The sequence below is a fragment of the Bubalus kerabau genome, chromosome 14 (genome assembly GCF_029407905.1).
Source record: "Bubalus kerabau isolate K-KA32 ecotype Philippines breed swamp buffalo chromosome 14, PCC_UOA_SB_1v2, whole genome shotgun sequence".
NCBI classification, from domain to species: Eukaryota; Metazoa; Chordata; class Mammalia; order Artiodactyla; family Bovidae; genus Bubalus; species Bubalus kerabau.
In genome coordinates this window covers 65,981,196-66,008,620 of record NC_073637.1, presented here as the reverse complement: position 1 = coordinate 66,008,620, position 27,425 = coordinate 65,981,196, and the positions used below count along the sequence as shown (strand labels likewise).

Genomic DNA, 27,425 nt, shown 5'->3' with positions numbered 1-27,425 from the left:
TAAGTCACTTCAGTCATGTCTGACTCTGTGCAACCCCATAGACGGCAGCCCACCAGGCTCCCCTGTCCCTGGGATTCTCCAGGCAAGAACACTGGAGTGGGTTGCCATTTCCTTCTCCAATGCATGAAAGTGAAAAGTGAAAGCGAAGTTGCTCAGTCGTGTCTGACTCGTAGCGACCCCATGGACTGCAGCCTACCAGGCTCCTCCATCCATGGGATTTTCCAGGCAAGAGTACTGGAGTGGGGTGCCATTGCCTTCTCCGCCAGTCCCCCTACCCCCAGCCTAATCTTCATGGTTGCCATCCTTAAGATAATATCCCTCAGGTTTTTAATCTGAGTCATCCTCAACAGCCTATTCTTTAGGACAAATGTTCTGGTTCATTTCCTCGCCCCGCCCTCCTTTGCTGCTTTCCTCTTGACCTTCCCCAAGGCCCTGAGCTCTGTCCAGCTGTTAGACCGTAAGCCAGATGTGGTGATATTCAGACAAGTTCTTATTAACAAAGCTAAGATATTCCGAAACACTCTGTCATAATAAATGCTTACTCACCACTTCCTGAGTCCAACCTTGCAGTTTTCCACTTCAGAACTTCGAAGGCTAACACATGGGAGTTCAAAGTCTGCCAATTTTTTCATGACTAGAGAAAGAAGAAAGAGTCTTCCTGGTTGAAATACACACATATTCACACAGTGTTTACATACAGTGCCTTAAAGTGATAAAATAGAGCATTAATATTGGAAGGAATAAAATCACATTAATAATATTCTCTTGCATTTGTATACAATTTTTAACTTTCTAAAATTCATTCAAAAAATGAGTAGCCTTTGATCCTCATAAAAAACCAGTGCCTTGGGCTTCCCTGGTGGCTCAGTGGTTAAGAATCTGCCTGCCAGTGCAGGACACACGGGTTCAAATCCTGGTCCAGGAAGATCCCACATGCTGCAAACAAAGCAACTAAGCCTGTGTGCTACAACTATTGAGCCTGTGCTCGAGAGCCTGGGAACTGCAACTACTGAGCCCTCCCGCCACAGCTACTGAAGCCCACATGCCCTGGAGCCTGTGCTCAGCGACAAGAGAAGCCACCGCAATAAGCCCATACATCACAACTACAGGGTAGCCTCCGCTCGCTGCAACTAAAGAAAAGCCCGTGCAGCAATGAAGATTCAGTGCAGCTAATGAACAAATTTTTTTAAAAAACTTCACAGGTATTAAAAAAAAAAAAAAAAGGACCAGTGCTTTGAGTAGGGGACATTTTCATTGTGATATGGATGAAGAAACTGAGGTCCACAGAGATCCAATGCCTTCACCAGCACACCACAGCTCCTGGTGGCCAAGTTAAGAGGTTTTCCTAACTTCCACCTCCAAATCACCTCCCCAAAGCACCTGAGAACATATATAAACTGCTCAGAGGTAACATACCATTTCACAACAACAACAACAACTTGTAATTTCTAAAAACGCACTGCAGAGAAAAGCGAAACGTATGGGAAAAGACCCTGATGCTGGGAAAGATTGAAGACAGGAGGAGGGGATGACAGAGGATGAGAGGGTTGGATGGTATCACCGACGCAATGGACGTGAGTTTGAGTAACTCTGGGAGTTGCTGATGGACAGGGAAGCCTGGTGTGCTGCAGTCCATGGGGTCACAAAGAGTCCGACAAGACTGAGCACCTGAACTGACTGAACTGACTGATATGAAACATAATGTCATCGGTCACTATCTCACTGCAAGTATAGTTTTTTAAAGGATCTAAGAACTGAATTATACCATCCACACTTTAAAGCAAATATTCCTTAACAAGGAGACATGATGGTCTGATGGGATCTGCTGATGCCCAGAGTCCAGCACTCCAGCACAAGGGGGCTGTGGCATGGCTGGCGGCCAGCAGCCAGGGCAGAGATGAAGGTGCGCCTAGACAGCAGGACTGGGGTGAAGAGCCCCCAGAGGAAGTGTAGTTACTGGAAAGAACTGACGTCTTGCTCCTGACTGCACACCCTCTCTGGAGCTTCTCACCCCAGCTCACCCCCAGGTCCAAGGCATAGTGAAAGTGAAAGTGTTAGTCCCTTAGACATGTCCAGCTCTCTGCAACCCCATGGACTGGAGCCCATCAGACTCCTCTGTCCATGGGATTCTCCAGGCAAGAATACTGGAGTGGGTTGCCATTGCTTTCTCCAGGGGATCGTCCCAACCCAGGAATCGAACCCAAGTCTCCTGCATTGCAGGCAAATTCTTTACCATCTGAGCCACCAGGGAAGCCCAAAGGCACAACCTCAACCCCCCAAAACAGATGTCCAGTCCAGGAGCCAAGAGTCATAGTAGGGACCACACACTGGGGAGTTCCCCTTGAGGGGAGTGTAACCTGCCCCTCAGTGGCAATCCTTCATCTCCTGGCTGAGCACTTGCCCACACCAGCCCATACCATCTCAGGCTGCCTGCACCTCCTTCCGTCCTTCTTACCAGACAGCCTGCCTTCTTTGCAAAACTGAATGAGAAATAGGCTGAAGTATCCCAGCAGCTCCTGACACAGGCCAATGTTGTGTGACACCACCTTTAACCAAAGACAAGAAAAAGGGAAAAGTTAGGAGTGGCCACCTGTAAATGCCAATAAAAAAGAGCTTTAAGGGTGCAGTAGACACTAAGAGAACTCTTTCCCGAATCTAAAAATGGTTCATACTCGTTTTAGAAAATTTAGAAATTAAAAAAAAAAATTACAGTAAAGAAAATAAAAATCGGTCCCCCTGCAATGGACACGAACTGGTCCCAGCTGAGACTGGTTTGTCCCGTCTCACATGCAGGCGCGTCTTCCCAGATGGTTTTGGTCTTTATTGTCCCCTGGGGGCAGTAGCCATTTACCACGATCATTGGTCCAACTTGCCTGCCCCAGGGGCTGGATTACCAGATCCTGGGAAAAGGGATGTTCCCTACCACTTGGCTGGCATACGAAAGTATACAGGATAATGTCCACCTGTGATACCCCAGGCTTCCTTCTCTCTGCTGTCTGCTGTGATGGTCAAGTCTAATTCATGTGGCTTTTGCTCAGTGAAACCTCAGATCCTGGGCACAGGCTGCCTTCATTTCATATTCCTCTTTGACCTTTACTTCAAACAGCTTTCATTTCAACACAGATGATTTCATTCGAGGCCGTAACCTTGTAACATTTCACGTCCATTCACCCTCCCTCAGCAGGAACGTTCCTGTTCCATTGGCCCTTTCCCTCTCCACTTAGCCAGCCCACCCCTCTTCAAGGCAGGGTTCCTGGGTGATTTCTTTGCACACCTAGTCTGAATTCGCTGGACCACCTCTGCAACATGTGAGAGTCCACCTATACAGCTCTGTGCATGAGCTGACCTTTTAACCAGGGCTCCAAGTTCTCAAGGTGGCAGTTGTATGAATGCTAGACTCAAAGTGGTACTTTTCCTGTCTGAGGTGTGTAAATTACCTTGAGAGACAGTCTAAAGAGGTGGATGGTATGAGTGAGTGTTCTTAATATAGCTCTGAAAATAAAGATGAGCTTGGGAACTTTTCACATCTTTTACTCAATGTTTATCCCCATTTTCCTTCTTTCTACCTTACTCTTTTCCCTAGGCCCTTGCAAAAATAAGCAAACAAACAAAAAGTCCAAACCAAACCACAGGGCACCTCTGTGTGTGGGGCTGAGTGAGCACCAGTAGTAATAGATTGCAAAGTCATCCTTTCCCAAAGTAAATATGACCCACATCCGCTCAAATTAGATTCCTCTCTTCTCTGACTCATTCAGTGAAAACAGGAAGCTTACATGCCAAGGAAGATAGTGGAGTGAGAAGAAAGAGAACAGAGATGCTTTCTACAATTTATAAAGACATAGATAAACACCTTCTTTCAAGAGGAGAAATCAGCACAAAAAGAGACACTATAGTATTTCCTTCTTAGCAAACGTTAATGATGCTTCAAAACTCAAATACCACTAGTACAACTACATTAACACAAATGCATACAAAATTAAAAAAGAGATTTTACTTTGTTGCTGGTCCTTAAAAGAACCCAGCAGGATAGCTGGAGAAGTGAAATGAGAGTGGTGAGGTGAGAGTGGTAACAAGTATGCTTGAAAAGATACAGACAATACTTTTTAATTACAAAATGCAAATTACATTTTATACCAGCTATTGAACTTCCCTGGAAGAGAATTCACATCAGTGCCTGGCCAAGTATTTGCTTTTGGACTTCTCTGGTGGCTCAGATGGTAAAGAATCTGCCTGCAATGTGGGAGACCTGGGTTCGATCCCTGGGTTGGGAAGATCCCCTGGAGGAGGGCGTGGCAACCCACTCCAGTATGCTTGCCTGGAGAATCGCCTGGCAGGCTCTCTGTCTGTGGGGTCGCAAAGAGCCGGACATGACCGAGTGACTAAGCACAACACAGCACAAGCGTTTGATTTACCTTTTAGGGAAACTCCTTTACTTTGTTTTACTTCCAGTGCCAAGGATGTCCATGTTGTGGGTTTGAATTTCTTACTGGCCAATGTGATGGAAGAAGGGAAGTTCATTTTTCTGAGGTTAAAGTACCTCATTCAACTTATGCTATTAGTTACAAAGGGAAACTGGCCAAAACAGGTGGCATCATGGAACCCTAGGCTTACTCCCTGTGTGTGTGCTTAGTCGCTCAGTCGTGTCTGACTCTTGCAGCCCCGTGGACTGTAGCGTGCCAGGCTCCTTTGTCCATGGGATTCTCTGGGCAAGAATACTGGAGTGGGTAGCCATTTCCTTCTCCAGGGGATCTTCCCCACCCAGGAACTGAACCCAGGTCTCTGGCATTGCAGACAGACTCTTTACCATCTGAGCTACAAGGGAAGCCCTCCAGACTTACTGCCCTACTCAATATTTATTCAGCACTCCCTCTAATATCAGTACCAATACCAAATTGATGAAGAATGATAACCACCACTGCTGATGGATCACAAGCTATTCCTATAATTACTTAGACATCAATTCAAAAAATTAAATAACTTACCCAGACTCAAACAGCTAGGATGGGCCAGCTCTGTAATTTGAACCTGGGACTTGACCTAACCCCAGAAGATAGGAGACCCCATATTCCCAGCAGCAGCCGACTTCAGCTACAGTTTTGTCTAATTTGGCCAGTGAGCCCAGTGTGTGGAAAACATGTCAATAATGGTGTCTTCAGGAGGGTGGCTGCTCTCCAGGTCTCTATAGGTCCAACCATTTGCAAATTAGCTTGCACCCTGCAGCTGCATCCCTGTCTTGGGTGCCTGGCCCCCGAAGTCTCTGAGTTTGTGTTCCCTACACCAACTATTACTATCTTCTTCTGTTGTGTCTTTCTCCCACTTTGTTAGTCCTGGGAGGGCAATTTAGGGACCTGTGATTTGTGTTCTGGGGTCTCTCGGTATAAAACCCCTCAAGTATTAAGCATCAAGAGCCCTTGATGCATTTTAGAAAGATCATTCTAGAAATCAGTACAGATTAGCCAGACTGGAAGCAGGGAAACTAGTTTGGGGGGCTGCTAGGGACATGCAGATGGAAAGGAGCAAACAGGGAGGTTGAATGAATAGCAGAGAGATGGGATGTAGTGGAAGTAGGATTTGGGGGGCTAAGGAGGAGGTGGAGGATGAACCATAGTAACTTCTCAATGAATGGCTTCAGCAGCTAGGTGGCTGCTGATACCATGCAAACGGGTCACAATCCCGCAGCCAAGAAAAGGCTGTATGTGGTGACTTCAGTTAGGAAGAAAGTTATAAAATTATCATTCTTGAGCAGAGCAAGACCTAGAGAAGGGGTATTTCCTAATCTGATGGTGCAAACAAAAGGGCGCAGGTGAGCTCAAATCTCCAGGCTGGGAAGGGGAGCCAGGATGCAACAGGAAGCGCCCAGGGTCTCAGGGCGAGGCAGGCTCAAGGGCTGGGAGCCCAGCAGGGAGCACGTCCCGCACCGGCTCAGAAGCCAGCCGAGACCAGGACCCCAGCACAGGGAATTCCCGTCCTTGGAAAGGTCCTAGAAACTTTCTGACCCCCTCCTGTTCATAGCTTCTTACTCTCCATTGAATGTTTCTCTGGAAGGTTAGAATTGGTGAAAGCATTGCAAATGCAACTGGAGGATATAAAATGGAAAATCCCACAAGTGTGCCCTCAAGAAGACAAGCCCTAAGGACGGAGAGGCTGATTTCTCATAAATGCCTGATTCACAGAAAACTGATAATATTGGAATTATTTTTAAATGCTAGGGAGCTGGTCCAGGGTTGCCTCACATCAACCTTGGGAAATTTTGCTCATGGTTTCCAGAGACCCAAACAAGATATGACCCAGGTCAGGCTGGTCTCATGAAATAAGTGGAATGGAGCTTTGTTTGTGTGACTGGACTGGTTTTGTCTGCTCAGGGAATTTTCAAATCCGGTCTCTGTTTGTTTTGGTTTCAGCAGTCTAACTGAACTCTCCCCTCTTTACGTTCCCAGCCTGAAAATACAGTCTCTTCCAAGCCCTCAGCGGACACGCCAGCAACCTCTCCGGTTTGTATGTGCCCAATTGCCAATTCCTCTGCTATTTCCTGATTACATGCATCTTCTTGACAATTTTGAGATGCCTGATCTTACCTTCCTATTTAAGTTGACAAGCTAAAACTCTCCACAGGAGAGGGACCTGGGAGCCAACCCAGGAGTCCTCTCCACAGCCCAGTTGAGGGAGGAGAGGCCACAGGGGCCAGTCTAGTTACGGCTGCATCTGGAGAAGGAAGAATGCTTTCTGGGTCCCATCCTCTGGGTCCTTAGAGAACTGACTGGGACACAGGTCTGGCCCTGTGGACCCATGATTAGACACGCTGGGCATTGTTTTCAGGGGCTTTCCCTGTGTCAGAGAAGGGAGCAGTCTTTCTGCATTGACAACCCCACTGTCATTCTTTGCCAGAACCTGACATCAGCCCCCATGGATAGACTCATCTGGGCTCCATCCTCCATCCTCCTCCCAACCATGGACATCCCATAATAAAGGACTTTGAGTTTTTGCAGGAGGCACATCCCTGGCTGAGTTCCAGGGAACCAACACCAGCCCATGGGCGGTGGGGAAAACCGAAGAGATCCCAGAGAATGGCTGTAGCTGAGATTCCTCCATCAGTCGCTCAGATAATTTCCCCATCAGTCTCTTATCTCTACAAACGAGTCATCCAGAATAAAATGACAGGTAGGAAGCTTCTAGAAGGTAACTGCATCCTAGTCCCTGCCTTCAAACAGAATGATTCCTAAATTCAGGTCTGGGGCTGGAACTTAGATTGAATTTACCTCCAGGACTCTTTCGGCAGTATCTGATGTTAGAATTTCGATTTCAATGCTCCTTCCATCGGGCAGAAATATATCCAGAGACGCTTTCTCGGTGGCCATGCTGAATGTGTCCTGTAAGCAAAAGGAACACAATAAGCTTCGGCGCCCTTCTGTGGGGGCAGTCGGCTCCCACTCCAGGCCCTCAGGGCACACAGTGTCCAAAGCACATTAAAGCCGAATGCAGAGACTGAGGGGATCGGTTTAAGGGGGTGAGGTGGGAGTGAAGAGGGGGTGGAGAGGAGTCCAGGCAAAGCATTGACATGCAACTTGAATAATTTCCAGATAAACAAGGCATCCATTCTCAGAAAAAAGCTTTTGATAAAAGTCATCCACGTGACTCTTGGTCATCCCAGATTTTAACTCTCATTTTGAATATTTCCAGGCATCCATATAAGTTTGTGATAGGTGGTAATTTAAGCTCCTGCTAAACAAAACTCTGAAGTTGCAAATCATGAGGCCCGTGTGGGGAAGCAAGTCTCCATCGGGTTGAATGGCACCAGCTGAGGGCCCACACCCCAGCTCAGTGCAGCCGTGCCTGCACACACGCATTCCAGCCTTCTTCAGGGGACCTGTGTGTGCCAGAGGTGACTGGGAATCCAGGGACCTGTGAACCTCTCGGATAGAGTGTTCTAGAAGGTCAGAGACATGCCAGTGACATGGGAAGCCCATCAGAGCTGAGGGAAGCGTGAGGCTGAGGTTGGTGCTCAGCGAGAGGGACCCCAGGCAGGGCAGGGACAAGGGTCAGTGGCTGACCATGCAGGCCTCCCAGCGCAGCTGTGTCTGGGGGTGGCTGTTCTCAGCACCTCCCAAACCGGTTCCTGTCAGTTCACAGAATTGCTTCCTCTCTGGGAGGCTGATCCTGGTCACAGCCCTTCTCATCCCAGGTTCCACAATGGACTCATGCAGCCATTGTGTGCAATGCGTTCACTTCCCTCCTAGGCATTTAGAATGGCATCGGTGATGTGACATCTGTGGGAGAACTGAGAAAAGAGCCACTCAAATCATCTTCTGTGTTCTGAGCCTACTATATAAGCCGGAATATTAGTAGTTAGCAATACAGTGGGTGGGGATGGAGGTGGGACGGGGAAGGCAAGAGGAGGTACCTCTTTTGAGTGACCAGAAAATTTCCAGCCAGGTCACCTCCTTCCTGGAATCAGTTTGGGGAAAGGAAGATCCAAATGACGGATCAGCAGATTGTTGGGGATCATGGGGTTGGGGCTCAGGTCAGCTGACCACTGAGACCCCTTCCCCTCAACAGGTAGCCCCTTCCCTTCCTTAGTCTTCCTGACCATCCCCTGCAGTTCACAGACATAGCGGATTAGGCACCAGGCTTTGTAGGGAACAGGGAAATCTTGTGACCCCAAGGACTGTAGCCTGTCAGGCTCCTCTGTCCATAGGATTTCCCAGGCGAGAATACTGGAGCAGGTTGTCATTTCCTTCTCCAGAGGATCTTGCCAACCCAGGGACTGAACCCGTCTCTTATGTCTCCTGCACGGGCAGGTGGGTTCTTCATCAGCGGAGCTGCCAGGGAGGCCCAATCACCCTGCCAGGCACCTCAAAAGGCCCATCACTTTAGTGACTGGCTCATTTTTTCCTAATTTTATTATCCAAGGGCAAGCCTTGAATAATGGTTAAATTTTAACTACCCCCACCGTGAGTCCACCTACTTACAATGACTCAATGGCTTTGATTCTGAACCTGAGTACTTTAGAAGAGAAAGGCTGCTGTTTTCCAAATTCTAAGGGTTGGTCCACAAAACAGTATATGTTTGTGAATGTGTTTTATTTATATATACAGTCAACATGCAGAGATAGCATCTTATTTATGAGTAAATATAATATCTGTGTATTTATTACATATAAACCTATTGTTAGATCACAATGTTGATAACTGTGCTCTGTGCTGCTTCACATATAGTAGCTAATGCAATTCTCATACAATTCCATGAAGAATATACACTTATTAAGCCCCCTTTTTAGAGATACTTAAACCCTTATATTCACTGCAGCACTACCTACAATAGCCAAGACATGGAAGCAACCTACATGTTCATCAACAGATGAATGGATAAAGATATGGTGCATACATATAATGCAACACTACTCAGCCTTTTATGGAATGAAATAATGCCATTTGCAGCAACATAGAAGAACCTGGAGATTATAAAAAGAGACATAAATCACACAGAGAAAGACAAATACTATAGGATATCACTTACATGTGGAATCTAAAACACAACACAAATGACCATGTCTGTGAAACAGAAACAGACTCACAGACATGTGGTTGCCAAGGGAGAGGGTAGCAGAGAGAAGGTGGAAGGAAGGATTAGGAGTTGGGGACTAGCGGTAAATGGAGAATGGATAAACAGCAATGTCCTACTGTACAGCACAAGGAAGTATACTCAATATTCTGTGATAAACCACAATGGAGAAGAATATGAAAAAGATATATATATATATATGTATAACTAAGTCACTTTGCTATCTAGTCTACTTCAGTCATTCAGTCATGTTCCACTCTTTGCAACCCCCTGGACTGCAGCACGCCAGGCTTCCCTGTCCATCACCAGCTCCCAGAGCTTGCTCAAACTCATGTCCATCGAGTCAGTGATACCATCCAACCATCTCATCCTCTGTCAGCCCCTTCTCTTCCTGCCTTCAATCTTTCCCAGCATCACGGTCTTTTCCAATGGGTCAGTTCTTCACATCAGTATTGGAGTTTCAGCTTCAGCATCAGTCCTTCCAATGAATATTCAGGACTAATTTCTTTTAGGATGGACTGGTTGCATCTCCTGGCAGTCCAAGGGACTCTCAAGAGTCTTCTCCAACACCACAGTTCAAAAGCATCAATTCTTCGGTGCTCAGCTTTCTCTACAGTCCAACTCTCACATCCATACATGACCACTGGAAAAACCATAGCTTTCACTAGGTGGACCATTGTTGGCAAAGTAATGTCTCTGCTTTTTAATATGCTGTCTAGGTTGGTCATAGCTTTTCTTCCAAAGAGCAAGCATCTTTTAATTTCATGGCTGCTGTCACCATCTGCAGTGATTTTGGAGCCCAAGAAAATAAAGTCTGTCACTATTTCCATTGTTTCCCCACCTATTTGCATGAAGTGATGGGACCAGATGCCTTGATCTTAGTTTTCTTAATGTTGAGTTTTAAGCCAGCTTTTTCACACTCCTCTCACTTTCATCAAGAGGCTCTGTAGTTCCTCTTTGCTTTCTGCCATAAGGGTGGTGTCATCTGCATATCTGAGGTTATTGATATTTCTCCCGGCAATCTTGATTCCAGCTTGTACTTCATCCAGCCCAGGATTTTGCATGATGTACTCTGCATATAAGTTAAATAAGCAGGGTGACAATATACAGCCTTGACATACTCCTTTCCCAATTTGGAAACAGTCTGTTGTTCCATGTCTGGTTCTAACTGTTGCTTCTTGACCTGCATACAGATTTCTCAGGAGGCAGGTCAGGTGGTCTGGTATTCCCACCTCTTTAAGTATTTTTTACAGTTTGTTGTGATCCACACAGTCAAAGTCTTTGGCATAGTCAATAAAGTAGAAGTAGATGTTTTTCTGGAACTCTCTTGCTTTTTCGATGATCCAACAGATGTTGGCAATTTGATCTCTGGTTTCTCTGCCTTTTCTAAATCCAGCTTGAACATCTGGAAGTTCACAGTTCACATACTGTTGAAGCCTGGCTTGGAGAATTTTGAGCATTACTTTGCTAGTGTGTGAGATGAGTGCAATTGTACAGTAATTTGGACATTTTTTGGCATTGCCTTTCTTTGGGATTGGAATGAAAACAACTGACCTTTTCCAGTCCTGTGGCCCCTGCTGAGTTTTCCAAATTTGCTGGCATATTGAGTGCAGCACTTTCACAGCATCATCTTTCAGGATTTGAAATAGCTCAACTGGAATTCCATCACCTCCACTAGCTTTGTTCGTAGTGATGCTTTCTAAGGCCCACTTGACTTCACATTGCAGGATGTCTGGCTCTAGGTCAGTGATCACACCATCGTGGTTATCTGGGTCATGAAGATCTTTTTTGTATAGTTCTTCTGTGTATTCTTGCCACCTCTTCTTAATATCTTCTGCTTCTGTTAGGTCCATACCATTTCTGTCCTTTATTGTGCCCATGTTTGCATGAAATGTTCCCTTTTTTGGCCTTGAGAACCCCATGAACAGTATGAAAAGGCAAAAGATATGACACTGAAAGATGAACTCCCCAGGTCGGTAGGTGCCCAATATGCTACTGGAGAAGAGTGGAGAAATAACTCAGAAAGAATGAAGAGACGGAGCCCAAGCAAAAACAAAGCCCAGTTGTGGATGTGACTGATGATGAAAGTAAAGTCTGATGCTATAAAAGCAATATTGCATAGGAACCTGGGATGTTAGGTCCATGAATCAAGGCAAATTGGAATTGGTCAAACAGGAGATGGCAAGAGTGAACATTGACATTTTAGGAATCAGTGAACTAAAATGGACTGGAATGGGTGAATTTAATTCAGATGACCATTATATCTACTACTGTAGGCAAGAATCCCTTAGAAGAAATGGAGTAGTCCTTATCAGAGAAGGCAATGGCACCCCACTCCAGTACTCTTGCCTGGAAAATCCCATGGACAGAGGAGCCTGGGAGGCTGCAGTCCATGGGGTCACTGAGGGTCGGACACGACTGAGCGACTTCACTTTCACTTTTCACTTTCATGCATTAAAGAAGGAAATGGCAACCCACTCCAGTGTTCTTGCCTGGAGAATCCCAGGGACGGTGGAGCCTGGTGGGCTGCCGTCTATGGGGTCGCACAGAGTCGGACACGACTGAAGTGACTTAGCAGCAGCAGCCCTCATAGTCAACAAAAGAGTCCAAAATGCAGTACTTGGGTGCAATCTCAAAAACCACGGAATGATCTCTGTATAACAGGCAAGTTTGGCCTTGGAGTACAAAATGAAGCAGGGCAAATGCTAACAGTTTTGCCAAGAGAATGCACTGGTCATAGCAAACACCCTCTTCCAACAACACAAGAGATGACTCTACACGTGGACATCACCAGATGGTCAATACTGAAATCACATTGATTATATTCTTTGCAGCCAAAGATGGAGAAGCTCTATACAGTCAGCAAAAACAAGACCGGGAGCTGACTGTGGCTCAGATCATGAACTCCGTATTGCCAAATTCAGACTTAAATTGAAGAAAGTAGGGAAAAGCACTAGACCATTCAGGTACAACCTAAATAAAATCTCTTACGATTATACAGTGGAAGTGACAAATAGATTCAAGGGATTAGATCTGATAGACAGAGTGCCTGAAGAACTATGGACGGACGTTCATGACATTGTACAAAAGGCAGTGATCAAGACCATCTCCAAGAAAAAGAAATGCAAAAAGGCAAAATGGTTGTCTGAGGAGGGCTTACAAATAGCTGAGAAAAGAAGAGAAGTGAAAGGCAAAGGAGAAAAAGAAAGATATACCCATATGAATGCAGAGTTCCAAAGAATAGCAAGGAGAGATAAGAAAGCCTTCCTCAGTGATCAATGCAAAGAAATAGAGGAAAACAATGGAAAGGGAAAGACTAGAGATCTCTTCAAGAAAATTAGAGATACCAAGGGAACATTTCATGCGAAGATGAGCACTTTGATATGCAACAGAAATTAATACAAAGCTGTCAATCAGCTATAATTCAATAAAATAAAAATTTTAAGCCCCCTTTTCTCAGATGTAGTAAAAGTTCACAAAGGTTAAGTAACTCCCCTCTAGAACATACTGCCATTTGGTAGCAGAGGCAGGACTCAAGGCCAGCTCTGCATGATCCAGGGCCTGGGCTCAAATGGGGTGGACTTTTCTCCTGGCTGGCCCAGGAAGGTTGCTCCTGCATTGTTCTGGAGTGAATGTTTGTGTCTCTGGTGCCCCACACCCCCATTCATATGGAGCCCTAACCTCTAGTGTGATGCTGTTACAGATGGGGCCTTTAGGAAGTGACTAGGGTTAAGCGCAGAGAAGGCAATGGCACCCCACTCCAGTACGCTTGCCTGGAGAATCCCATGGACAGAGGAGCCTGGTAGGCTCAAGTCCATGGGGTCAATACGAGTCGGACACGACTGAGCGACTTCACTTTCACTTTCATACATTGGAGAAGGAAATGGCAACCCACTCCAGTATTCTTGCCTGGAGAATCCCAGGGACGGGGGAGCCTGGTGGGCTGCCGTCTATGGGATTGCACAGTTGGACACAACTGAAGCGACTTAGCAGCAACAGCAGCAGGGTTAAGTGAGATCCTGTCCTCATGATGGGATTAGTGTTCTTGTAAGAAGAGACACCAGAGAGCTTGCTCTCTGCACATGTGCACAAAGAAGAAATTTATTTCTCACAGTTTTTGGAATTTCAGTTCTTTAAGCTACCGGTTACAGCAGCCTGAGCAGACAAATATAAGCATAACAATTATTGCTCTCCTTTCTAAGTGTCTAAGGGGACTTCCCTGGTGGCCCAGTGGTTAAGAATCTGCCTGCCAGTGCAGGGGACATAGACTTGATCCCCAGTCTGGGAAGATTCCACATGCCTCACGGCAAGCCCATGTGCCAGGAGCCGGCATGAGGAACTCCGCCTGTGGCAAAGGTCATGAGGAAGGAGGTTCGGCATACGCAAAGGCGCGATCGAGCCTCAGGAGTCCCCCTGGAAATTCTTGAGCATCTACCTCCAAAACCAGAGTCTGCCTACTTTACTGCTTTGTGCTCTCACCTATGCCTCTGACTTTACGGGGGGCTGTCCCCCACTACCTCTCTTGGAGAAGAAGTTAACTTACAGCTCCAGTTAGTAATAATTCCTGGGCGTGACAGGAGTGTTTCAACCTACAAACTCCTCTGAAGGTTCTCTAGCCTGCCTGACAGGCTTGTCCGGCCACATGTGATTGTTCACAGCCCCCCAACCATGAGAGGCACGAGATGCTTTAAACCTTCTAAAAACAGATTCTTTTGAAAAGTTAGGAAATTATTAGTGTAGTATAGTGGGCTGATTAGAAATTGTATTGGTGAAGGGTTTTCATTTGTTGAGTCAATGTTTGCTGCTAAGTCTCCACATCCCCTGCTCTTATACACATTAATGAATATATAGAAGAAATAAGTATTAACCTTTGATATTAATCACGTTAGACCTTAGGCTAAGCAAATTCTTTTCTTAATTAAAACCCACTACACCCTCACCCTATAGGAATGTAACTTTATTTGGTGCCTTCGGAAGGTGGCATCTGTTTTAAGAATAATCACCCCTGGAGAAATAAGGGTTCTGGTTGACTGACCGCTGTCACAAGGAGAGGGTCATAAATTGTTAGCAGGCCCCTGGCCAGAAGATGATGTAACACTCCTAAGACCTTCGTATACATTTGTATGAAGCACCTGATTTTGATAAAAGTCAGGACTGCTGACCCCGCGTGACTTTTGTATTACATCTCTGTGTATAAAAGTGGACCCTGGAAAATAAAGAATGGGATCAGTTCCTAGAAAGACTGGTCTCCCCATGTCGTTCTTTTTCTCACCTTCTGGCTGAATTCCCATCTGGAACGTGGAGGCTCGTCAAGCCTACTAATTATGCCTGGGCTTCTAAGATCTGACCGGGAGGCCTTAGTGTCTCCTCTCCTTCGGGAGAATGGAAGGACACCTGCGGCCTACGTAGGTGATGCAAATTTCTTGTCTTGAAGTTTTATTGGCTTTCCACGTACACCAAGTTATTCGGCCTCTTTTCTCCACTGAATTTTCCTACTGAGCTATCCCTATTTAACCACTCTTTATATATTTAATTAACGCTTAATTGATCTATTGTTTCCTGATCGCCAAAGCCGTCTCCCCTTCGAATTCCCTGGATCCACCGGGGCTGGACCCCGGCACCCATGCAGTGCAATTACTGAGCCTGTGCTCTAGAGCCAGAGAACCTCAACTACTGAAGCCCGCATGCCTAGATCCCGTGCTCTGCAACAAGAGAAACCACTGTAATGAGAAGCCCACACATTGTAACTAGGGCTGCAACTAGAGAAAGCCCATGTGCAGCAACGAAGACCCAGGGCAGCCAAAAATACACAACTAAATATTGAAAAATAAAAGATCATCATAGTTTTTTTTTTTTTTTTTTTTTTTTTAGTGTCTAAGTTTGGATAAATTGGGCTTCCCTGGTAGCTCAGCTGGTAAAGAATCTGCCTGCAGTGCAGGAGACCCTGGTTCGATTCCTGGGTCGGGAAGATCCACTGGAGAAGGGATAGGCTATCTACTCCAGAATTCTGACCTGGAGAATTCCATGGACTGTACAGTCCATGGGGTCACAAGAGTCAGACACGACTGAGCAACTTTCACTTCATTTCACTTGGATAAATGATGTGACCAACATGTCACCACTGGAATACGTGCATAAGGTGCCATGTCATGTTGCCCCTCCACAGACAACAAGTGTCCATCTGCCTGAGTGAATTTGCACACTTATCAATCACCACGTTGGTCACTTTTCAAACAGTCCTGTGGCTTCCCTTTCTCAATACTGGCCTCCACATCAGCAAATGCTAACCCAACCATCTGCCAGGTTTTCCCTTTAAGTGTCCAGCGCTGGGACAACCCAGCTCCCGGGAAGCTTTGAGAATCACTCCAAGCCCTTCCTCAGCAGGTCAGGGCCACTGGTTTCCCTCCTCCCCAGGACACGTCCTGAGCTCCTCACATACAACCTCAGCCACATTTTCTTCACTTCTAACTTCGCAGGGGAATTCTGACTGATTTCCCAAGTTCCCCTGCAGTCATGATAACTGCTAACAGTGGGGCCTCTGAGACTCCATATTTAGCTGAGTAGTCAAGGGTCAGGGGCTTCTCCAGAGCAACTGTTGCAAATAGTCCCTTTCCAGGTACACACCTCTGCTTAGGGCTTGGGTTCTTAAAGGTATTTGGCCTAGACTCACAAACATCAGGTGGGTCAGACGGTAAAGCGTCTGCCTGCAATGCGGGGGACCCGGGTTCAATTCCTGGGTCAGGAAGATCCCTGGAGAAGGAAATGGCAATCCACTCCAGCACTCTTGCCTGGAAAATCCCATGGATGGAGAAGCCTGATAGGCGACAGTCCATGGGGTTGCAAAGAATCGGACACGACTGAGTGACTTCACTTTCACTTTCAAACATCTCTTACCTCAGAGGAAAAACACTCTTAAAATGAATGGAAAGATGCCATTGTCTTTTGATATGGTTAAGGGAAAGCCTACCATTAATCTGTTACTTCAGTGCAACTCTCGACTCAAACTATGCTGCAGACCAATGAAATATCTAAATTATATAAACAGTTAAAATGAAATAAATGCATGCCCATATTAAATTCTTCTGCAAAAGAAAAGTGAGGAAGTAGATTGTATTGGTAGAGTGGGTCAGATCATAGATGGCCCTAAAATCAGACACTTGAGGGTTTTATTAAAAACCTGGTTCTGGATCAGGGACATGGAAGGGTGGAAATGGAGTTAGGGAAAGATGTGTCTGGCACTGTAAGTGAAAATGAACTAGAGGGAAGACTGAAGGATATGGGAGACTTGAGAGAAGTGGGTGGTGGTCATTCATGCAAAAGGTACCAAGGGACTGGGCTAGACTGTGGGATTGAGAAATGCATGATCCACAGAGCAGACTGCCTGGTCCCAAGCCTAGTTCTGCCCTCACTGCGTGGGACCCTGTGGAAATCTGGACAGGCGACTCCCCTCTGTGCTCTGCATTCCTTCAGCTCTAAAGTGAGGATGGCAGCTCCGGGAGGGCACCCCCTGCAAACACTCAGGCGGCAGCTTTCTTGGTTCATTCTTGTTAGCACAGGAATGAGGTCATTACATACCTTTGATTTGACTTAGTGGCAACAGGTGAGAAATAAAGGGGTCCAGAAAAGATTCAGGAAGATGTTTTCCACACTCATATCCAATCAAGTGCCGAGTCTTGTATATTCACATCTTAGACAATCTCTTCAATCCATCTACTTCTTTTCATCTTCACCACCTGCCCTTGAGTCCCACCTGATACGTTCTCCCCTCCTTGACGCCTTCCATGGCCTCCTCACTGGTTACTTTGCTTCCATTCTTGCTCCCCTTGCAAGACACTCTCCACACAGTAGCCAGAGAATACTTTTTTTTCATGCAAAGCTGAAAATGTACTCCTCTAGCTTAAAACTCGCTAATGCCCTTACACTGTTCAAGGGACACTAAAAGAAAAGCACTGTTTTTCTCCACTCCACTCACATCAACACTTCTGACACTAATTATCTGGAGTTAGCACACACCACACAGATTAAGGACCCAGTCCCACAGGACGGCCCCTCCCCGACTTCAGAAGCCAACTGCGAGTCCAGGCCTCCCATACTTCTGATAAACTCACTATAAATCTGGGATTCCCATGACCCCTTACTGGAGTTTGATGATTTCCTAGAATAGCTCATAGAACTCAGGAAAGCTCTTTTCTTACTATAACCCATTTATTACTAAGGATACAACTCAGGAAGAGCTAAACGGAAGGGATGCGGCACCTCTACATGTTCGTCCACACAGAAGCTCTCCAAACCCCACAGTTCAGGGATTTCTATGGAGGTTTCAGCATGTAGGCATGACCAATGATTAACTCAGTCCCCAGCCCCTCTACCACACCCGGAGGCCAGCGGGTGGGGCTCAAAGTTGCAACCCTCCAATCATATGTTTAAAAACAACTAAGCATCTTTTTTTTTTTTCTTTTAAATGATATCATTTTAAAATGACATCATTTTTAACTCTAAGAAAAACAAAAGTTGTTCATGAAAGTAAAGGTAATCGTACTCATAAACATTTGTTCAGTAGTAAGAAATATTTACCTGTTATAAAGATCAAAGTATTGACTAGGAACTTAATGTTTTTAATGGTGAGATAAAACTGGGGAGAAGAATGGAATGAAAGAAGGTGATACAGAAAGCTGAATCCACATCCCTCATGTGTGTGCATGTGTGTGTATAAGTCACTCAGTCATGTCCAGCTCTCTACGACCCTATGGACTGTGGCTTGCCAGGCTCCTCTGTTCATGGGATTCTCCAGGCAAGGATACTGGTGTGGGTTGTCATGCCCTCCTCCAGGGGATCTTCCTGACCCAGGGATTGAACCCAGGTCTCTCTCATTGAGGGCAGATCCTTTACTGTCTGAGCCACCAGGGAATCCCCTCATCCCTCATACAGGGAGTCAATAGATAATACCTACAAACTGAAGAACAGGAGAAAGAGATGAATATTATTAATCTCCAGATATTGAAATATCTGAAGAAAAAGCTAAAAGATTTGAAAGCCATTGCCTCTGGAAAGCAGGAGATGGTTATATTATAATACTTTTTAACACTATTTTACTTTTAAAATTATCAGCACATTTTGTTTGGTTTAAAAAAATGAAAAATTTTAGGACAATATGGTGAAGAGAGGGAATGATAGAACTGAAAAACTTTAATGAGATAAAAGCAAATGCACAACAGATGAAACATTCTGTGTTGGGAGTTGTGATCAAGGAGGAATTTGGCTCTATTTGTGATATTTGAATTTTACTTGTATATATATATAATTTATAAAATATAAAAGACATAATAATGCAATTAGAGGAAAAAAGCCAACATGGTGGGTACAGATTGTACAAAAACAAAACTTAACTAAGCCCTCTTGATTTAGGGGGGACCAGGAATTAAAACACACAATTCACACTAGTAAACCAAATGCATTTATCTTTAAGAAACCTCTAAATCCTCCATTACCATGGGCTGCCTTTGGAGAAGAGAATGGCAACCCACTCCAATATTCTTGCCTGGGAAATCCCATGGACAGAGAAGCCTGGCGGGCTACAGTCCACGGGGTCACAAAGAGTGGGACACACCTTAGTGACTGAGTGCACATGGGCTGCCTTAACACATTTTCAAACATTTAAAATGTTTTAATTTTAACACATTTTCAAATCAAATTTAATACCCTGAGAAATTGTGTAATATTTCAAAGAAGCTCCATCAGTGGGCTTTATTGATATTCTCCTCTGAGGCCAAAGAATGTCTGGTAGCCATAGCACTTACCCTGATCTTTATTATCTAGAAAATCCATATTTGGATGTGCCAACCTCTAAATTTCCATCACACTTACTAATCAGTCCTAATCATTTCACTACAAGAGAAACAGGAAACATTCTTAAGAGGATACGGGGAAAGAGTCACTTCCTAGGGCCCCTAGACCCATGGTGGGCAACACTCCCCAAATATGTACATTGCCCCTAACTCCCCAAGTACACAAAGCCACAACAAATACCTCTTTCTCCTCAAACATGCTGTTCACACTATATAGATTAAGAACAAGGAACATACAGGCCTTAGTTTAAAGACTGGTTTTGCCTTTCAAAAACCCCTTTATCTCAGAGGCAATCGCAGGCCAAAGTTTGGGAGCATGGTAAGTGGGTGGGCAGGAGGGGTCTGGATACAAAACCAGAGGAACCTGGTGAGGGATGGGGCTAGAGGGGGCTGCCACCGCTCTAGAAATACTTCATGACATCAGTAGATCCAGGCTCCCCGGGCTTCCACTTATTAAGATGTGTATCCTTGAACAAATTACTTAACTGAAAAAGAGGAGCACCACTCTCAACAAGTTGCGAGGGTGAATGAGATACTGCCCAGAAAGTGTCGGGTCCAGCCCAGATCGAATATCCTGTGGAAGCAGCCCCCTCTGATGACTGTTGCTCCCCCTGAGTAGAGGCTCCTTGGAAGTCTCCTACATGGTCACACGTATTCACATTTCTAACACGTTGTGTCCTTGTCCAGAGACAGGAAGGTGTGCCTGTACCTGCTGAGTCCTGGAGAGCCAGGCCTGTGAGTGTGTGACTATTGGGTAATAACCACCAGGAAACGGCAGGCCAAGCTTATTAAAAGCTGTGAAAATATTCAGAAGGGGGGGAATGTCTGTATAATATTGAGGTGGGGAGACTTCCCAACCCTTGCTCCCTGGGCTCCTTTGCTGGTCTGGCAGACCCACACATCCCCTGTGCTCATCCCAGTCCTCCCGGCACTCACCAGTCCTCCACGAGCCATCTCACTGCAGGCTTGGCTGGTGGAGTCTCCCCTGCACTGACCACATCTAGTCACTGCTGAGCAATAACCCCAGCCCTGGAAGGTGGTCAGGGGAATGGCTACTCACCCACAATAATAAACGGCTACTGCTTCCCTTTTACCAATACCTGTCCTGAGTCTCCCAGACCACTGGATATTAACATGATTTCCTAGCATTTCCCTGAATGGGAAGAAAAAGCTAGAGTATAATCTTACCTCCCCGCTTACCCCAGAAATCACCCGATACTGACTTCGAGGTCCTTCTTCAGGTCATTAACCAAGGTGCCCTCTATCATGTCCCTTGGCCACTCATTCACCCTGTGGCAGTGCTTCTGAGCCCTTTTCTCACCAAGTCACATGGAGAAAATAATACTGTTCGTACTGCACACAGGGAAAGTGGGCACGGAGCCGCTGGAGGTGGGTGGGCCCACAAATGCTTCATCAGGGCTGAGAGGATGGAGATCTGGACATATCCCTAATCCGCTCCAGATCATGACCCTGTATCACAGCACTCGGTCCTGTATAAGAGCACTCAGCCCTGTACCATAGCGTGTAGTCCTGTATCACAGTCTCATTCCTGTGTCACTGGGCTCATTACATCATGGTCTTACATGGTGACTTTTCTGTCTCCACAAGACTGGAAACTCCATGATCTGGACTAGGTGTGATTTCCTGGTGCCTCCCTCTCCTCTAGAGCATTATCAAGTCCCAGCAACCATTCAACACATATTTGTTCCACTATGAACAGTCACGGGGCTTCCCAGGTGGCACTAGTGGTCTAGAACCTGCCTGCCAATGCAGGAGACCTAAGAGATGTGAGTTTGATCCCTGAGTTGGGAAGATCCCCCTGGAGGAGGGCATGGCAACCCACTCCAGTATTCTTGCCTGGAGAATCCCATGGACAGAGGAGCCTGGTGGGCTACAGACCATAGGTTCACAAAGAGTCAGACGCGACCAAGTCGGATGCGACCAAGGGACTAAACAGCAACATGAAAAGCCAAGGATGGCAGCAGGCAGGGCAGGGGCCTGACGAACACAGAACCACCCTCCTGACTTAGACTCAGTATCCTTTTCAAAATCATACTGTAGCCTCTTTTATAAACATCTTCAGGAGTTGTCCTCATTTTGTTTTGGAGGCAAACAGAAAACAAGTGGAAGGAACATCCTCTTTGAAGAAGTTGAAAATGGTCCCAGGCCTGAAATGCTGGGTTTGCAGAGGAGCTGCCGAGCCTGGTGAACACTGGACCTGTGCGGGGAGGAGGGAAGCAGAGGGACAAAGGGGCAGCGGGCAGGACTTAGGCCACGTTGACGCTGTCTTAATGCAGCTCCTCAGGAGGCACCAGGAGGGTCTGGGAGCACAAGTCTGGGCCCCTCTGATGGCCCCAGGTGTCTGGGGAGAGATGCACAGGCCTGCCATCTTTGTGCAAAGCAATCTCAGCAGGTGGGGAAGAGGCAAAAGGATTGGTGTTGGTGATGGCAGGAGGACCTCCTAGGTGTCAACATTGGCCAGGTGACATTTATGTGCCTTAGGAGCACCGGCTCACTTCATCCTCCCAACAACCCTCAGAGAAGAGCTACTCCGCTTATTCTAGAGATGGGGAGACTGAGATACAAAGAGACCAAGTAAATGGCCTCAAGCCATGCAAGTTGAAAGTGGGGCAGCCGCCAAACTATGAATCTTGGGCATCTCACTCCGAGCCAGCACTCCCAACTACTGAGTCAGTCCTGGGGCTGATTCATCAGCAGGAGGGTGGAAGACATGATCTTGAGAAGAGGAACTGTGTGGTTTGGGCTTCACGGCAGACATGCCACTCTACCCTGGGGCACAGTGTTACTGAGAAAGTGCCCAGAAATGCAAGATCCAGCAGACAGGTTCCACCAACTCAGCTCTGGCAACTCCCAGCATCGTGGGTCAGCAAACAATTGGCTCCGGGAACATAAACTCTTTCAAAATTGAGGGTCTCCTGGGAAGAGCCAGAGGCAAAAATCCCTCAGAAAAGGAGGAAAGAAATGTGACCAAATGTGGGTGAAAAATATATGCCCCCAAAATGATGCCACTGGGCTTCCCTGGTGGCTCAGTGGTAAAGAATCCAATGCGGGAGACATGGATTTGCTCCCTTGTCTGGAAAGATCTCAATTAAAAAAGAAAAAAAGGCAAAATGATGCAACTAAGGAAATGAGGATGATGACTGTGTTAACCAAAGCAAGACTTCTCTGAACTCAGACCTCAAAGAACAAATAAAGACCTCAACAAGGAGATAAGCAAACAAAAGAGCATAAAAGGAAGCTGGCCAAATTCACAGAAGCAATGGAAGAGAAAAATAAAGCCACTGCAAAAGTGAAAACTCCATCACATGAAGAAAGAAGAGATGCTGCAAAATGTAGCTGGGACAAAAGGCTTCCGCGCAGTTATACAGATAAAAAAAACACTAAGAGCACTAAAACACTCAAAACAAAGACACTCAAAACAAAGCTCCAAAACGCTGCCACCCTCTGAATGACTTTTAGAAAGCATTGAAAACAAAAACCACGATGCACACAAAGACCACAGAACCAAGGCTGATTTACCTCTGTGCATTCACATAGAATGATTTGCAAGATGCAAATTGTGAAAAACAAGGTTCAGAAAGTGGGTAGAGTAAGTGCTTATTCATGAGACAGAAAAGGATATGCATATGTATGAATGCTCGTATCTGCACAAAAGTGCGTAGAGGGGGCACGTGTTAAACTGTAAACAAGTGTCTCTACGGTGGGAGTGAGGTTGCATGGGTGTGGGCTCAGTCGCATCCAACTCTTTGCAACCGCTGGACTGTAGCCCACCTGGCTCCTCTGTCCACATGGAATTTTCCAGGAGCGCGTTGCCATTTCCTCCTCCAGGGGATCTTCCCACCCCAGGGATTGAACCCATGACTCTTGTGTCTCCTGTACTGGCAGGCAGATTCGCCACCACTTTGAGGTTACTTTTATCATGTACCGTTTGGTGCTGTTTGAATGTTACCACCATCACCACTGCAACAACAAACTTTTCAAATAAAAGGAAAATATACATGTATGTGTACATACATGCACACACACACACACCCCCCTAACATTAAGTATACGTGAAAGTATGGGCAGTCATACAATGGGAGGCTCCAGTGGCATTTCTCAGTTGGGTGGACCAGTAAGTTTATCAACACTCTTGAACCACTGAATAAATGCACTTTGTTCCCCCCCCCCTTTTTTTTTTTTTTTAACAAATCTGATCAAGGTATCGCTCCTCCCTGAACCAGGAAACCAGTTCAGTAATATCATATCATTGGACAACTTCGATCCTTTCAAAGCTCTTTCATTCAGTTGAGAACGTACAAGGAGGCATAAAGATGTTCCTAGTGTACCAGCCGAATGGATCCTGCACTAAACAAATGTATTTGGCCAAGCTCCAGCCTCTGGGGGCAAGTGGCCAATGGTTCTTTAGACCACCAAAGGACAGGGAGTTCCTGTCTGTCCTTCTGTGGAGATTGAATTTCCTCCTTTTCTGAGGGATTTTTGCCTCTGGCTCTTCCCAGGAGACCCTCAATTTTGAAAGAGTTTATGTTCCTGGAACCAGTTGTTTGCTGACCCATGATGCTGGGAGTTTCCAGAGCTGAGTTGGTGGTACCTGTCTGCTGGATCTTGCATTTCTGGGCACTTTCTCAGTAACACTGTGCCCCAGGGTGGAGTGGCGTGTCTGCCGTTAAGTCCAAACCACCTGTGGACTGAGCCCATACCCATGCAACCTCACTCCCACCGTAGAGACACTTGTTTACAGTTTAACACGTGTCCCCTCTATGCACTTTTGTGCAGATACGAGCATTCATACATATGCATATCCTTTTCTGTCTCATGAATAAGCACTTACTCTACCCACTTTCTGAACCTTGTTTTTCACAATTTACAATAAAGTTCTAAGCAGAGAACGCACAAATATAATCTGGCATGGCTATTACTGCTGTCCTGAGGTCTTCACTGTGGCAAACTTGGAAGTCCCAGCTACAGAAGCAGGGTCCCAGAGTTGTCATGGGGGCCCTAATAATAATGTATTCTCTTTTCTACGGCTAGTTTTGAGATGGCAGTGCTTATGCAACAGATAAAAGGTATCAACTTAATTAAAATGGGCAAAAGGCCAAGTGATACACTTAATGTTCCATCTAGAATCTAAGCCTCCAAAAGAAGAAAATATTAATAGGAACCATCTTCCTGTGTCCTCCAAACGAATGTAGTTTATCTGAATCCAGGCTCCGTAGGGCTGATGGTCAGAAACGCACCCATGGAGACATGTTCCGTAGTGAAATCATGACCTTAGTCAAGAAAAGTAAGCTTACCAGCTGCACCAGTTTTAAAAAATCAACGAAGACATCACTTCTCAACATGTTTGGGTCCATGGTTACTGAAAAACAGGGACAGCAAGCCAGGTTAGCACAGGGCCGGGTTGACTGTTCTGTTAAACTGCCCTGTCCTCCAGGGAGCCCTCCAGGCCTTGACAGAGCACCGCTGCCTTCTTAAAGGCAATGGAGCCTGTGACTTCTCAAACCCATGAAAACCTACAAAGCCCTCCTCCTCCAGGCAGCCTGGACTGACACCATGAACCCATCACACCAGTCCCAGGTGACTCTTTCCAGGAGTCCTTTTTTATTCATGCACATCCATCACTCGATAGCCATCTTGCTGCCCCTACTAGAAAGACGATGAAGTTGATATGAAGAAAAAATAAGATCTAAAACTGTGGATCTAGACTCCCACTTTAGCGAGATGCTTGGTCATTTGAAAATTTTAAATCAGCCAAGAAACAAGGATGGAGAGGACTTCTTTTCACAATGGGAGCTCTCAAGAGGTTATCCAAAAAAAAAAAAAGCAACAATAAGGCTGCCACAGAAGTTTCTTCTGTACGTATAAGACATTTACCCCCTTAGATTTAAAGCTCCAGATACCAACACACAGAGCTGTAGCCAGAGAACATGGGGCCGGGACTTGCCCCCCAAGGACCCCACAGTCACACGTGAGGGGCTTCCCTGCAGCTTTCTCAGTTCTTATCTTCCTCCCCATGAGTCCTCTCCCACACTCGAGCTGAACTTATCCACCTTCTAAATCTATATCAAATGTCTTTCTTTTTGTTGCTCTTTTACTGATCTTGTCAAATCACTTCTACCAGCATTCCAAACTGGCACTGACTGAGGTCGTTTCGGGTTCTGCTTCCCAAATGATGCCAGGTTTTTCAAAATAATATAACTAAGACAGAGAGTCTCTGTAAGAACAAAAACTTTTTTCCCTCTCTTTTAAAGAGGTAATTTCACTGCGGGGGTGGGGGTGGGGGGGCAAGCTCTTGTCTTATTTTCTGGAATATATGTGACATGTGTGCTAAGTCCCTTCAGTCATGTTCTGTGTGACCCTATCCACTGTAGCCTGCCAGGCTCCTCTGTTCATGGGAGTCTCTAGGCAAGAATACTGGAGTAGGTTGTCAATCCTTTCTCCAGAGGATCTTCCTGACCCAGGGATCGAGCCCACGTGGCATATGTCTCCCGCATTGGCAGGCAGGTCCTTTACCTCTAGTGTTACCTGGGAAGCCCATATGTGGCATGTATGCAAACTAATCATGACAATCAGTACCATGGATCCTTGGGATGGGGAACGCTGTTGAAGAAGTGTTCAATAAATTAGTATCTACTGTACAACCATTAAGTACGGAGTACTATGCAAAGCATTTTGCATCTTTTAGCTCACTTAATCTTCATAACAAACCCTGAAGTAAAGAGCATTTCCAGTTTACAGATAGACACTGAAGCTCAGAGAAGGTAAGTGTCTTTCCCCAGGTCACACAGCCAGTGAGGTGCAAACCAGGGGCTTGGCTCTGGGTCTGAGCAGAGCCTGTGCCCTCAGTCACATGCCACACTGCACTGTCTCCTTCCTCTACCTTCCAAGGGGAGGTACTGGGCATCCTGATTATGGATAAAGGCCAGGTCTAGAGAAGTGACCCCTGAAGCACAGTAAGCATTTGTGAAAAGGCCAGCTGTTAAAGGAGTATTTCATGAAGATCTGAGAAAGCAAACCAAGAGAGAATGAAATTTCAAAAGATATTACATTTTGAACTTGAAAAACTTTATTTAATATGTCTAAAAAGGGGTACATTCTCCATTACAAAAGATGAATGGAAAATACATGACTTCTAGAATTTCTATTTGCTATGTTTAAAAAAAAATATGTGCAACTCTGAAAAATAATGAGGTAAATTTATAATTGCTTCAGATGACCATTATATCTACTACTGTGGGCAAGAATCCCTTAGAAGAAATGGAGTAGCCCTCATAGTCAACTAAAGAGTCTGAAAGGCAGTACTTGGGGGCAATCTCAAAAACAACAGAATGATCTCTGTTTGTTTCCAAGGCAAACCCTTCAACTCTAAGTAATTCAAGTCTATGCCCCAATCACTAATGTCAAAGAAGCAGAAGTTGAATGGTTCTATGAAGACCTACACAACCCTTTAGAGCTAACACCAAAACAAGATGTCTTTTTTACCATAGGGGACTGGAATACAAAAGTAGGAAGTCAAGAGATACCTGGAGTAATAGGCAAGTTTGGCCTTAGAGTACAAAATGAAGCAGGGCAAAGGCTAACTGAGTTTTGCCAAGAGAACATGCTGCTCATAGCAAATACCTTCTTCCAACAACACAAGAGATGACTCTAACACATGGACATCACCAGATAGTCAACACTGAAATCAGATTGATTATATTATTTGTAGCCAAAGATGGAGAAACTCTATACAGTCAGCAAAAACAAGACCGGGAGCTGACTGTGGCTCAGATCATGAACTCCTTATTGCCAAATTCAGACTTAAATAGAAGAAAGTAGGGAAAACCACTAGATCATTCAGCTATGACCTAAATCAAATCCCTTACAATTATACAGTGGAAGTGAGAAATAGATTCAAGGGACTAGATCTGATAGAGTGCCTGATGATCTATGGACGGAGGTTCATAACAGGTACAGGAGGCTGTGATTAAAACTACCTCCAAGAAAAAGAAATGCAAAAAG

The 27,425-nt window shown here is 45.6% G+C and overlaps 1 protein-coding gene across 1 annotated transcript in view; it reads right to left on the bottom strand.

The window, feature by feature from the left end:
• Positions 1-27,425, bottom strand: part of SNX31 (sorting nexin 31) — an 86,026-nt gene that overhangs the window by 42,015 nt on the left and 16,586 nt on the right. Inside the window, exons 4-7 of the mRNA XM_055546520.1 lie at positions 24,719-24,783; positions 7,257-7,367; positions 2,456-2,546; positions 547-634 (exon numbers count right to left, since the gene is read on the bottom strand). Coding sequence (XP_055402495.1) covers positions 547-634; positions 2,456-2,546; positions 7,257-7,367; positions 24,719-24,783 — 355 coding nt within the window. The remainder of the gene's footprint in view (positions 1-546; positions 635-2,455; positions 2,547-7,256; positions 7,368-24,718; positions 24,784-27,425) is intronic.